This window comes from Entelurus aequoreus, linkage group LG06, assembly GCF_033978785.1.
Source record: "Entelurus aequoreus isolate RoL-2023_Sb linkage group LG06, RoL_Eaeq_v1.1, whole genome shotgun sequence".
NCBI lineage: Eukaryota > Metazoa > Chordata > Actinopteri > Syngnathiformes > Syngnathidae > Entelurus > Entelurus aequoreus.
The window spans coordinates 83,832,583-83,845,206 of NC_084736.1; the positions used below are offsets into that span (position 1 = coordinate 83,832,583).

At 43.5% G+C, this 12,624-nt stretch overlaps 1 protein-coding gene across 2 annotated transcripts; it reads right to left on the minus strand.

Moving 5' to 3' along the window:
- Positions 1-4,494: 4,494 nt before the first annotated feature.
- LOC133651686 (beta-crystallin B3-like) lies at positions 4,495-11,090 on the minus strand. 2 transcript variants are annotated; one of them, XM_062049704.1, is made up of 6 exons: positions 10,955-11,090; positions 10,603-10,696; positions 5,548-5,666; positions 5,342-5,474; positions 5,130-5,272; positions 4,495-5,055 (listed from the first exon to the last, which is right to left on the minus strand). In XM_062049704.1, exons 2-6 carry the CDS (start codon positions 10,675-10,677, stop codon positions 4,812-4,814), a joined length of 714 nt encoding a protein of 237 aa, XP_061905688.1. In that variant the 5' UTR covers positions 10,678-10,696; positions 10,955-11,090; the 3' UTR covers positions 4,495-4,811. The 2 variants fall into 2 exon arrangements, with proteins under 2 accessions (XP_061905688.1, XP_061905687.1); XM_062049703.1 differs by having other exon boundaries at positions 10,970-11,081.
- Positions 11,091-12,624: the final 1,534 nt, after the last annotated feature.

The following is a 12,624-nucleotide window of genomic DNA, read 5'->3' on the forward strand; positions in this document are numbered from 1 at the left end:
AAAAAAAACCGATACTGATAATAAAAAAAACGATACCGATAATTTCCGATATTACATTTTAACGCATTTCTCGGCCAATAATATCGGTCTGCCGATATTATCCGACTCTATTTTCAACTTATATTCAATTGAATAGACTGCAAAGACAAGATATTTAACGTTCACACTAGAAAACTTTGTTATTTTTTGCAAATATTAGCTCATTTGGAATTTCATGCCTGCAACATGTTTCAAAAAAGCTGACACAAGTGGCAAAAAAGAGGGAGAAAGTTGAGGAATGCTCATCAATACACTTATTTGGAACATCCCACAGGTGAACAGGCTAATTGGGAACAGGTGGGTGCCATGATTGGGTATAAAAGCAGCTTCCAGTCATTCACAAACAAGGACGGGGCGAGGGTCACCACTTTGTCAACAAATGCCTGAGCTAATTGTTGAACAACAACATTTCTCAACAAGGAATTTAGGGATTTCACCATCCACGCTCCGTAATATCATCAAAAGGTTCAGAGAATCTGGAGAAATCACTGCACGTGAGCGGAAACCAACATTGAATGTCCGTGACCTTGGATCCCTCAGGCGGTACTGCATCAAAAAGCGACATCGGTGTGTAAAGGATATCACCACATGGGCTCAGGTACACTTTAAAAAACAAAAAAACACTGTCAGTAACTACAGTTGGTTGCTACATCTGTAAGTGCAAGTTAAAACTCTACTATGAAAAGCCAAAGCCATTTATCAACAACACCCGGAAACGCTTCGCTGGGCCCGAGCTCATCTAAGATGGACTGATGCAAAGTGGAAAAGTGTTCTGTGGTCTGACGAGTCCACATTTCAAATTGTTTTTGGAAACTGTGGACGTGGTGTCCTCCGGACCAAAGAGGAAAAGAACCATCCGGATTGTTCTAGGGTGAAAGTGTAAAAGGCAGCATGTGTGATGGTATGGGGGTGTATTAGTGGTCAAGACATGGGTAACTTACACATCTGTGAAGGCACCATTAATGCTGAAAGGTACATACAGCTTTTGGAGAAACATATGTTGTTATCATGGACGCCCCTGCTTATTTCAGCAAGACAATGCCAAGGCAGGTGTTACAACAGTCATAGTAAAAGAGTGCGGGTACTAGACTGGCCTGCCTGTAGTCCAGACATTGAAAATGTGTGGCAGCTAAAATATGAGAAGGGAGACTGTTGAACAACTTAAGCTGTACATCAAGCAAGAATGGGAAAGAATTCCACTTCAAAAATGTGTCTCCTCACTTCCCAAACCTTTACTGAGTGTTGTTAAAAGGAAAGGCCATGTAACACACTGGTCAAAATGCCTTGTTTGCAATGTGTTGCTGACATTACATTCTAAGTTCATGATTATATGCAAAATAAAAACAAAGTTTACCAGTTGGAACGTTAAATATCTTGTCTTTGCCGTCTATTCAATTGAATATAAGTTGAAATTTTAGCTCAGGGGCCACATTTTAGCTCAGGGGCCACATGGAGGAGAATGTGTGCACACGCGGGCCGGACTATTAAAATCATGGCATTAAAACTAAAAACTAAAGACAACTTCAGATTGTTTTCTTTGCCTTACTTTGGTCAAAAATCGAACAAATATTCTGAAAATATTACAATAAAAATATAGAAAAAGCGGTAAAGTTTAGATCCATGAAGGAAAGAAGAAAGTGAATGAACGTTTATAACTGAATACATTTACATATTCATAACAATGTGTTTTCTTTTGTGTTATCTTTTTAATGAATGAAGTAACATTTATGACAACCTTTTTCCAGAACACAATATAGAATGTGAGATATAGCAGGATAATGTACAACACAATATAGAATGTGAGGTATAACAGGATAATGTACAACACAATATAGAATGTGAGATATAACAGGATAATGTACAACACAATATAGAATGTGAGATATAACAGGATAATGTACAACACAATATAGAATGTGAGATATAACAGGATAATGTACAACACAATATAGAATGTGAGATATAACAGGGGAATGTACAACACAATATAGAATGTGAGATATAACAGGGGAATGTACAACACAATATAGAATGTGAGATATAACAGGATAATGTACAACACAATATAGAATGTGAGATATAACAGGGTAATGTACAACACAATATAGAATGTGAGATATAACAGGGGAATGTACAACACAATATAGAATGTGAGATATAACAGGATCATGTAAAACACAATATAGAATGTGAGATATAACAGGATAATGTACAACACAATATAGAATGTGAGATATAACAGGATAATGCATACATTTATCATTTGTTTTCAAAACCCTTACAAAAAAGTGGAACCCCAAAAATTTATTGTGGGACCCCATTTTTATGACTTGATGGGGTCCCTGGGATTCCTCGGGCCAACACTGATGGAGTAACAGCAGCGGGCGGCTGTGGCCTGCGGGCCTCTTCTAATACTAATCAAATATCATCCCGGGGGCCATAGATCATTCATTCGCGGGCCGGATCTGACCCTTGACTTTGACACCCCTGATGTGAGGCAACCCCCAAATTCCGAACCCCCATACACACACCATAATAATACTCGTATGTGGAATCACAGGTTTGCTTGCTGGAGTCCGCCACCACTAGGGTTTCGCTCTATGAGGCCACCTCCTCCTACAAGGCCGCTGCTACTTCCAGCCAGGTCTCCGCCACGGGGTCCAGCCAGGTAGCTGCCACTGCCGCCGCTGCTACTTCCAGCCAGGTCTCCGCCACGGGGTCCAGCCAGGTAGCTGCCACTGCCGCCGCTGCTACTTCCAGCCAGGCCACCGCCTGATCTTCCAGTGGCTCCTCCGACGACGTCGCTACCTCCAGACTCGCCTCCAGTGGCTCCTCCGATGAGGTTGATACTTCCAGTGGGTCTTCAGACAATGCCACTTTTGCCTCCAGCTTTGCAGCCATTTGGACCTCTATCCCAGAAACCGTCTGGAATCCAGGCTTTGCCAACGGTTGGAACTCCAGCCCAGCAGCATTTTAGACTTTCAGCCCAGCAGCCTGCTAGATCTCCAGCCCAGCAGCCTGCTCGATCTCCAGCCCAGCAGCCTGCTCGATCTCCAGCCCAGCAGCCAGTTAGACTTCCAGGCCAGCAGCCTGCTCAATCTCCAGCCCAGCAGCCTGCTCGATCTCCAGCCCAGCAGCCGGTTAGACTTCCAGGCCAGCAGCCTGCTCGATCTCCAGCCCAGCAGAAGGCTGGATCTCCAGCCCAGCAGCCGGTTAGACTTCCAGCCCAGCAGCCGGCTGGATCTCCAGCCCAGCAGCCGGTTAGACATCCAGCCCAGCAGCCTGCTCTATGTCCAGCCCAGCAGCCCGTTAGACTTCCAGCCCAGCAACCTGCTCGATCTCCAGCCCAGCAGCCGGTTAGACTTCCAGCCCAGCAGCCTGCTCGATCTCCAGCCCAGCGGCCAGCTGGCCTGGCACGGAAGCACTCATGGGGTGCTTGCGGCCCGCCTCCTCGTCAGCCACTAATGTGGCAAGTCCATGGACGCCCCCCTGCTATCAGCAGTCATGCCTAGGACCTCAGCGTGAACAACAATGGTTTCTGAAGGTGGCGATTTGGTCCCGCTCATGTCCGCCTCTTCGCCTGCCACAAGTGTGGACAATTCTAGATGCCAACCTTGCCAGCGGTCGGTGGAGTTCCTGGCTCGTCCCCGCTGACTTTGGGGGCACTTGGCCTGGCAACCCGCTGCCAACTACTCCCTCTGACCTCCAGTGACTTCAAACCTAGTTTTTTTTAGGACTTCTGGAATCCGTCCTTTAGGAGTCCGGGTCAATAGTTTGGTAATATTATCCTACGTTTATTTTTGTTTCAGGGCCCTCTTTAGTTTTCACAGTTGCCATGGGCACTGGTTGTTGCACCTGCCTCTGATTAGTGGTCAAGACACTCTCCTGCTCCTGATCACTAATCACAGAGCTATTTCTGCCTGTCTGGTCGTTCCAGTCGGCCTGGCAGTCTGTTCGCGCTCCGCAACAAGTTACGTTTGGCTTAGTTTTTCATTTTTATGCTATGCTAGGCTAAGCTGCCTCCAGTTTGTATTGTGCCTCTTAGTTATTCTTACCGTCGATCCTCCTCCTGCCGTTCCCTTCTGCATCTTGGAAACACGACCTTTGCACACATGCGACCCAATCGTAACGGTAATAAGTACACTACTTACAGTACAAACACTTTGTAGGGTGCAACATACTGACCGATTCAGCTTCATGGCAAAGACTCCTTCCTAGCTAGGCAACACACTTTTGTCTATAAACTACTGCCATCTAATGTCTTGGAATAGCAACTGCATGCAAAGTCTAGTGTACGATACTTGCAAATGAGAGTCAGAAATGTTAGAAAACAAGATATAACAACTTACTTGAGTACTGGTATTGATTCCAAGGTACCAGGAATTGGTACCGTATCAATACAAATGTGAAAGGTACCAACTCCTGATTGAATGTAGGACACAGAGATGTAGAGAATGTGATGCACTCGGTTTTAATAGAAAGCTGACATACAGTTTATAGTCTGCACTCCTGTTGAGTCACATAACAGAATACATGATTAATAAAAGTGGATGATTATGTTCACACACAGTAGCTATGTTTCCTCTCTGGGTAGTATTGGCCTACACTTTAGTTTATTACATCACCAACAAACACCAATTCCATGTCAAAGACTTTATTATATGTATATAATTCTATTGGCCCCTGAAACATTAATGGCACTGATTTGTGGGCCCAAGCAGCATCTCTCGTGGTTAGTGAAGGCGGGGGCTCGAGGCCGGGCTGTAACCTGCTCAGCTGGCCCCAGCTTTGGCAGAGGGAGCAGGCGGCACTGGAGTGGGATCCGGGTCCGGACCAGGACCCGGAGCTGGGTCCAGAGCTGAGAAGCAGCCCCTTTTGTGCCACTGCATGTCCCGCACACGTCGGACAGACTGAATCTGCGGTACTGGGGCCTCCCAGTCGTTCCAGTGCTTGAAATCCCCTTGCTCGAATATAAACTGGCGCCCCCTATAGCCGGGGTACCGGTACCCGACCCATCTGGAGGGGGCAGAGCACATTCAGAGCGTGAACAGCAAAACATATTCACATTCGAGAAAATATGGAAGTCTTACGTTCCGTGAAGAGCTTTGACGCTTGCGACGCGGTCCTGAAAACCGTGACCCCACAGACTGGGGACGTCGTCATCGATGATCTCCATCTTGCGACCTGTGAAGGCGGGGTTCTCAAACAGGTGCAGCTTGTGCTCAGCACCGTCCTGCAGATGGAAGATACACACGGTGATGTTGACGTGGTTGACATGGACGCTGAGACTTTCTCTACTCACCACTTTGAGCGGCCTTAGAGACAACAGGCAGTAGCTGTTCTGACTGTTGGTCCACGTGTCCCAGCGAGGGTACTGGCCTTTTTCCAGAATGAACTGTTCCCCCTTGAAGCCGTGCCGATCATAACCCACCCAGCTGCCGGGAAAGAAGAAGACAAGAAAATGATACAACAATTCCCCCACATGTGAACATAAGAAATATGACTTACGGCCCAGATTCTACGATCACCGAGCCGACCTTCTTGAGACCTTTGTCTAGTACATCTTTACTCTCGGCGGAGAATTCAGCCTTGCTGCCCTGGAAGTTCTCGAATTCAAACAGCACCACCTGGACCACAAAGAAAAAATATGTATAAAGAAAAAAAATGGGTGCGTTCAGTTTGCCATAGATCAGACCTGGGCAAATTAAGGCCTGTTGAGCTTTTCAATCTGACCCGCCGGACATTCCTAAATATATTTTTTTAGATGTTTAAGATGTAAAGTGTAGCTGCCATTATGATGTGCACTCATGTTTTATAATGACCGGAAGTCTTCAACTATACTAAGTCTTTCCATGCTTGGAATCTGCATGATATACTAGTTACTCAGTCATCTAATTAGTTACTATGGTCATCTAATTAGTTACTATGGTAATGTAAGTCACAGCAGTTCAGACGAGGTACCAAGCAGTGTGGGTGGGGAGTGTTTCCACAGAGTGTTTCCAGAGCCTGAAATGTGGGTGTCAGGGACAGACGTGGAAGGAGATTTTTACAAGAAAGTTCTAAAGCCGAGTGATGTATCACATTTATCAGATTGTAGGTGGGTTTTTAAAAAAAATATTTTCGTGTTTGTTGCAATTTTGTTGATTGTAAAATGTGTGGATTGAGAGGGGGTGTGATGTTCATATGTTGTCAATATTCAGTGTTTTATCCTTCATAGTTAATATTGTAAATCCCACATTCTTTATTTTCATGTACATTCTGGGTGTCTCATTCAGTAAAAAAAAATTTAAAATTCCATTCCGTTTTTTCAGGCGGTCTGTCATAACGTTTTTAGCATTCAATTAGACATTATTGTGAGGTTTTGTATTAGTGTTCCTAAAAATCAGATAGACCGGCCCCCAGACACATTTTTTTCTCTAAATTTGGCCCCCGGGTCAAATCAGCTTACGTCAGCGTCGGCAGTAATAAAATCAGCCGTTCACCTGGCAGGTTTTTCCTGTGTGATAAAGAGGGAATAAACCTGGTAGTCCTTCTTTAGCTGCCGCCTTGTTTTGTCATATTTTACTGCCTTCACACATGTCAGCGTTGACTTTTGTAAGCACAATGGATCAACACAAAAGCCGTACTTTGGAGCAATGTTCACAGACTCCAGTAATTGTCTTGTGATGATGGTCACGGTTGAGGAAAGAGTTGTTGGATGTTGGATGCTAGAAAATGTCCGATGCGTTGCAGCAGTCAGCCTTAATGCATTGTTGCAGCTCGTGGATAAAAAAGTGTGCCTGTTTACGGGTGTGTTGGTCACTCTCCGGGTGGTGTGTCACTGATGTCGTATTAATGGTTTGTTTCCCTAATATTTTCGCGATGGACCAGTTGGGTCCCAAAGATCGACTGGTAGATCGCGATCGACGGGTTGGCGTCCCCTGGTCATCCATCCATCCATCCATTTTCTACCGCATGTCCCTCTCGGGGTGGCGGGGGGGTGCTGGAGCCTATCCCAGCTGCATTCGGGCGGAAGGCGGTGTACACCCTGGACAAGTCGCCACCTTTACAGTGATCAGTAAAAGACCTGCTTAAAAACCTTCAACCTTTTTTAAAATATCAATAATATGAGAGGAAACTGTTTTGAGCAAATAAATGACGTATATTAGATGACATCAGCGGTGTCAAAGTCATTTGAGCTCAGGGGCCACATGGAGGAAACTCTGTGCACCGGACTATTAAAATCATGGCATTAAAAATAAAAAATAAAGACAAACTTCAGATTGTTTTCTTTGTCTTACTTTGGCCAAAAATAGAACAAACACATTCTGAAAATATTACAATAAAAATATAGAAAACAACACCTGCAGCAGGTAAAGTTTGGATGAGGGATGTCAAATGTACGGCCCGCGGGCCTGATCAGGTTTTATCCGGCCTGCGTGATGAGTTTGCCAAGTATTAAAATGAGCTGCATTTTTTTTAAATGAAATAAACTGTTGTTCTAAATGTGTCCACTAGATGTCACAGTAGCAATTCTGTTAGGCAAGCAAAGAGGTACAAAGTAAAGGGTGGCTGTGGCTCCTCCTCCTTGACCCAAATGAACATTAAAATCTATCCTTTTATGTCTTCTGTTTTGAACACACGGTCATTTGGCATCTTTACTCCCCCGTAATGTCATTTGGCATCTTTACTCCCCCGTAATGTCATTTGGCATCTTTACTCCCCCGTAATGTCGCTGTCGAAAACAAGAAAACGTAACCCTTTTGAATAGTTTTGACCTCCGTTTCTTACGGTTTGTTGAGTTAGCACCGGATGGATACGTGGACATGAATAAAGGAGGTGTTTGATACCTAGAAGAGTTTACATGTTGTGTTTTTTTGTTCAATCCCAGAAAGACTGTGACTTAAACGTTGAATCCTGGCTTTGTAGACACACTGAGACCAAGTCTAAGCTCTTTTTTTTCAAGCTGTGCCAATTTTCTCAGAATTTTCAACAAATTTGAAGTGTTTTGTCCAGAGGATTATTTGTGATTTGTACGTTTTCATAACGTGCTCGTTCTATTTTTGGCCAGAGTAAAACAAAGAAAACAACCTGGAGTTGTCTTTTTTTAAAGTTATCATGCCATGATTTTACCATTGCGGCCCACTTGGGAATAGATTTTCCTCCACAAGCTGAAATGACTTTGACACCCCTGGTTTAGTTTAGTTTAGTTTATTAAGGATCCCCATTAGTCTACACCGCAGTGTAGACTAATGGGGATCCATGAAGGAAAGAAGAAAGTGAATGAATGTTCACATTTACATATGCATAAAAATGTGTTTCCTTTTGTATTATTTTTGTTAATGAATTAAGTCAAGTTTATGACAACCTTTTTCCAAAACACAATATAGAATGTGAGCTATAACAGGATAACAACCTGCTCAGTGGCCTAGTGGTTAGAGTGTCCACCCTGAGGTGGGTAGGTTGTGAGTTCCAACCCCGGCCGAGTCATACCAAAGACTATAAAAATGGGAGCCATTACCTCCCTGCTTGGCACTCAGCATCAAGGCTTGGAATTGGGGGGTAAAATCGCCAAAAATGATTCCCAGGCGCGGCCACCGCTGCTGCTCACTGCTCCCCTCACCTCCCAGGGGGTGATCAAGTGTGATGGGTCAAATGCAGAGAATAATTTCGCCACACCTAGTGTGTGTGTGTGTGACAATCATTGCTACTTTAACTTAACTTTATAATGCATACATTTATCATTTGTTTTCAAAACGGTTACAAATAAGGGGGTCCCCAAAAATTTACCGTGGGGCCCCATTTTTATGACTTGATGGGGTCCCCATTTTGTAAATTCCTAGCGCCAACACTGATGGAGTATTGGTGCGTGCAAAACAGCAGCAGGCGGCTGAGGCCTGCGGGCCGCTTCTAATACTAATCAAATATCATCCCAGGGGCCAGAGATCATTCTTGACTTTGACTCCCTTGCATTAAAACATTCAATTTTATTGAAATGTTGTCAATAAAATTGTATTTGTGTCTAAATATTTTTTAAGAATGGGATCTGAGCCGTGGCTTGTGCAGCCCTTTGAGACACTGGTGATTTAGGGCTATATAAGTAAACGTTGATTGATTAAGTTAATTTAAATGATGCAAGCAGTTAATAACCTGTAATTAATCATAATTCATCCAAATTCCAAAAGCGTGCTTAACCTCTAAACTCCAAACTTTTTCCACTGAGGGCCGCACACGGTAAAATTAAAGCATGTGGGGGCCATTTTGATATTTTTCATTTTCAAACCATAACAAAATATATGAATTTTTTTATTCATTTTACCTTTAGGGGTCCCGGGGACCATAAAGGGTCTCAGTCATTAAAATGTTAAAAATAAATCAGATTATTTTTTTAAAATTATTATTTAACGCTTACAGTAAATCTCTATATCAACTTCAAGTTGATATAAAGTAATACAAATTAAAAAAAACATTTTTCTGGCTTTTCTGTTTTTTTATAGTAAAACTGAAATATGCAGTATTTAGTAATAAGAGCCCTAAAAGATCAATAATGCAGGACAACATTGATTTTAATTATTTCATATTTTTGAGTAATCACAGTGAAAAGATAAATAAAATACCACTAAATATATTTGGGATCCAAAGGGTGCCCCACTCATAAAGTGATACATTTTTATTAGGTTTTTCTTTTACTTTCAACACTTAAGTGTTAACTTCAGATATATCTGTCCATTTTATGCTGGAGCTATTATTTTGTTTGTCTTATGCGCTTTTGTCAAAGAAAACTTTGATGTTTTTATACGGCTACTACACAATATATGCAATATTTACCACACAAAACATTTTAAAGTGAAATATTTGAAGTAATTGGAGCCCTGAAAATAATTCATTATAACATGGATTTTTTGATTTTTTTTCTTTTTTTGAGCAATGGCAAAAAAAGAAAAATAAAGAAAGACAAAAGAAAAAAAAACCAGCCTGCATGGCAGCTTTTGTGTCAACATTGCGACTTTTTCTCGTTAGATTTCACCTCATTCCACTTTTTTTAATGTTCTTTTTTATTTTTACAATAGTATTTCCGGAATGTGTGGGGGGCCGGTAAACAATTAGCTGCGGGGCCGCAAATGGCCCCCGGGCCGCACTTTGGACACACCTGCTCTAAAGGCCTTAGTGGCCACATGCGTGGACAGCACCTTTTAGCTCTTATTTCCAAAATGGTGTACACTACTGAATTGGGGTCTTATGGCCACTTACGTGGACACTTATACTGCCATCTGGTGGTGGCAGAAGAGTATAACATACAATGGAATTTGGAGAAAAAAAGTGTAAAAATACAAAATTGCATGTCACTACACATGAAGTACACGTTTGTGTACTTATGGACTAAGTACAACATATCAAAAGATGATTCTTAGTTTTTATTCTAATTAGGGTCCAAAAGCCAAATATAGCAAAGGGAAATTTAACAAAGCATGTAAACAAACAGCTTGGGCCTTAAAAGGTTAAAGTAATAAAAAGATGTAGAAGAAGTATGGAGGTGAGGTGATACCTTGTATGTGTAGAAGAAGTATGGAGGTGAGGTGATACCTTGTATGTGGCCCCGGCTCCACCTTGACTCTTGCCAGCTGCCAGCTGCTCTGGAGCACTTTGTTGTTCCGACATCCTTTCAGTCGCTCCTCTCCTGTAAGGCGACACACCCACATAACATCATGTCATCTGTATTTTACCTTTAAAGCTCACTAACTCCACACACACGAGCTGAAAGTCATGCTGGTCCTATCGTCCTCTGCAGTGGACATTTGTTTTGGGTCCCATTTCCTTTCTCAGCGTTCAAACATGCAAACCCAAAATGTCCACTGTGTAGGACACTGGCTGAACACCAAATCATTCAAAAGTCCCTTCCCACTGAGCATCCAGACGTTACCTGGCTAGACGTTACCTGGCTAGACGTTACCTGGGTATGCTGTCCTTCTTTGCAGTGCCGCTCGCTGTTTTGGTGTGGTTGAGCCACTCCAGGGCCGGGCACCAGGGGCTATTTATGGTTTATTTACGGCCACAGCAGCAGAAAAAGGTCGGCGGTGTTGATGCAGCAAGTCTGTGGCTCACATTGTGTCTGTAACGCCGCCTCTCAATAGGCAGCTGTGTTGGCGCATGCATGCATGGTGGTCTGTCTGCCAACCTGCCAGCACGGTGGGGGGGCACGGAGGGGGGGGGGGGAGCGCCAAGAGGATTGCAGAAACTGCCTCGCTCAGCATAAACACACCAGGATACCATTACCCTGCATCCTACTTCCTCACTAGTTATTACCCGGCATCCTACTTCCTCACTAGTTATTACCCTGCATCCTACTTCCTCACTAGTTATTGCCCTGCATCCTACTTCCTCACTAGTTATTACCCGGCATCCTACTTCCTCACTAGTTATTACCCTGCATCCTACTTCCTCACTAGTTATTGCCCTGCATCCTACTTCCTCACTAGTTATTGCCCTGCATCCTACTTCCTCACTAGTTATTACCCTGCATCCTACTTCCTCACTAGTTATTACCCTGCATCCTACTTCCTCACTAGTTATTACCCGGCATCCTACTTCCTCACTAGTTATTACCCTGCATCCTACTTCCTCACTAGTTATTGCCCTGCATCCTACTTCCTCACTAGTTATTGCCCTGCATCCTACTTCCTCACTAGTTATTACCCTGCATCCTACTTCCTCACTAGTTATTACCCTGCATCCTACTTCCTCACTAGTTATTGCCCTGCATCCTACTTCCTCACTAGTTATTACCCTGCATCCTACTTCCTCACTAGTTATTGCCCTGCATCCTACTTCCTCACTAGTTATTGCCCTGCATCCTACTTCCTCACTAGTTATTACCCTGCATCCTACTTCCTCACTAGTTATTACCCTGCATCCTACTTCCTCACTAGTTATTACCCTGCATCCTACTTCCTCACTAGTTATTGCCCTGCATCCTACTTCCTCACTAATTATTACCCTGCATCCTACTTCCTCACTAGTTATTACCCTGCATCCTACTTCCTCACTAGTTATTACCCTGCATCCTACTTCCTCACTAGTTATTGCCCTGCATCCTACTTCCTCACTAGTTATTACCCTGCATCCTACTTCCTCACTAGTTATTACCCTGCATCCTACTTCCTCACTAGTTATTGCCCTGCATCCTACTTCCTCACTAGTTATTACCCTGCATCCTACTTCCTCACTAGTTATTGCCCTGCATCCTACTTCCTCACTAGTTATTAACCTGCATCCTACTTCCTCACTAGTTATTGCCCTGCATCCTACTTCCTCACTAGTTATTACCCTGCATCCTACTTCCTCACTAGTTATTGCCCTGCATCCTACTTCCTCACTAGTTATTACCCTGCATCCTACTTCCTCACTAGTTATTGCCCTGCATCCTACTTCCTCACTAGTTATTGCCCTGCATCCTACTTCCTCACTAGTTATTACCCTGCATCCTACTTCCTCACTAGTTATTACCCTGCATCCTACTTCCTCACTAGTTATTGCCCTGCATCCTACTTCCTCACTACTTATTGCCCTGCATCCTACTTCCTCACTAGTTATTACCCTGCATCCTAC

Excerpts from the sequence above, each read along its gene's own strand:
- LOC133651686 (XM_062049704.1), bottom strand. The coding sequence starts at position 10,677 with ATGTCGGAACAACAAAGTGCTCCAGAGCAGCTGGCAGCTGGCAAGAGT. Across the intron at positions 5,667-10,602 it reads GAGCCGGGGCCACATACAAG|GTGGTGCTGTTTGAATTCGA; the intron begins GTATCACCTCAC and ends TTTGTGGTCCAG. Across the intron at positions 5,273-5,341 it reads CTCTAAGGCCGCTCAAAGTG|GACGGTGCTGAGCACAAGCT; the intron begins GTGAGTAGAGAA and ends TTCCATCTGCAG.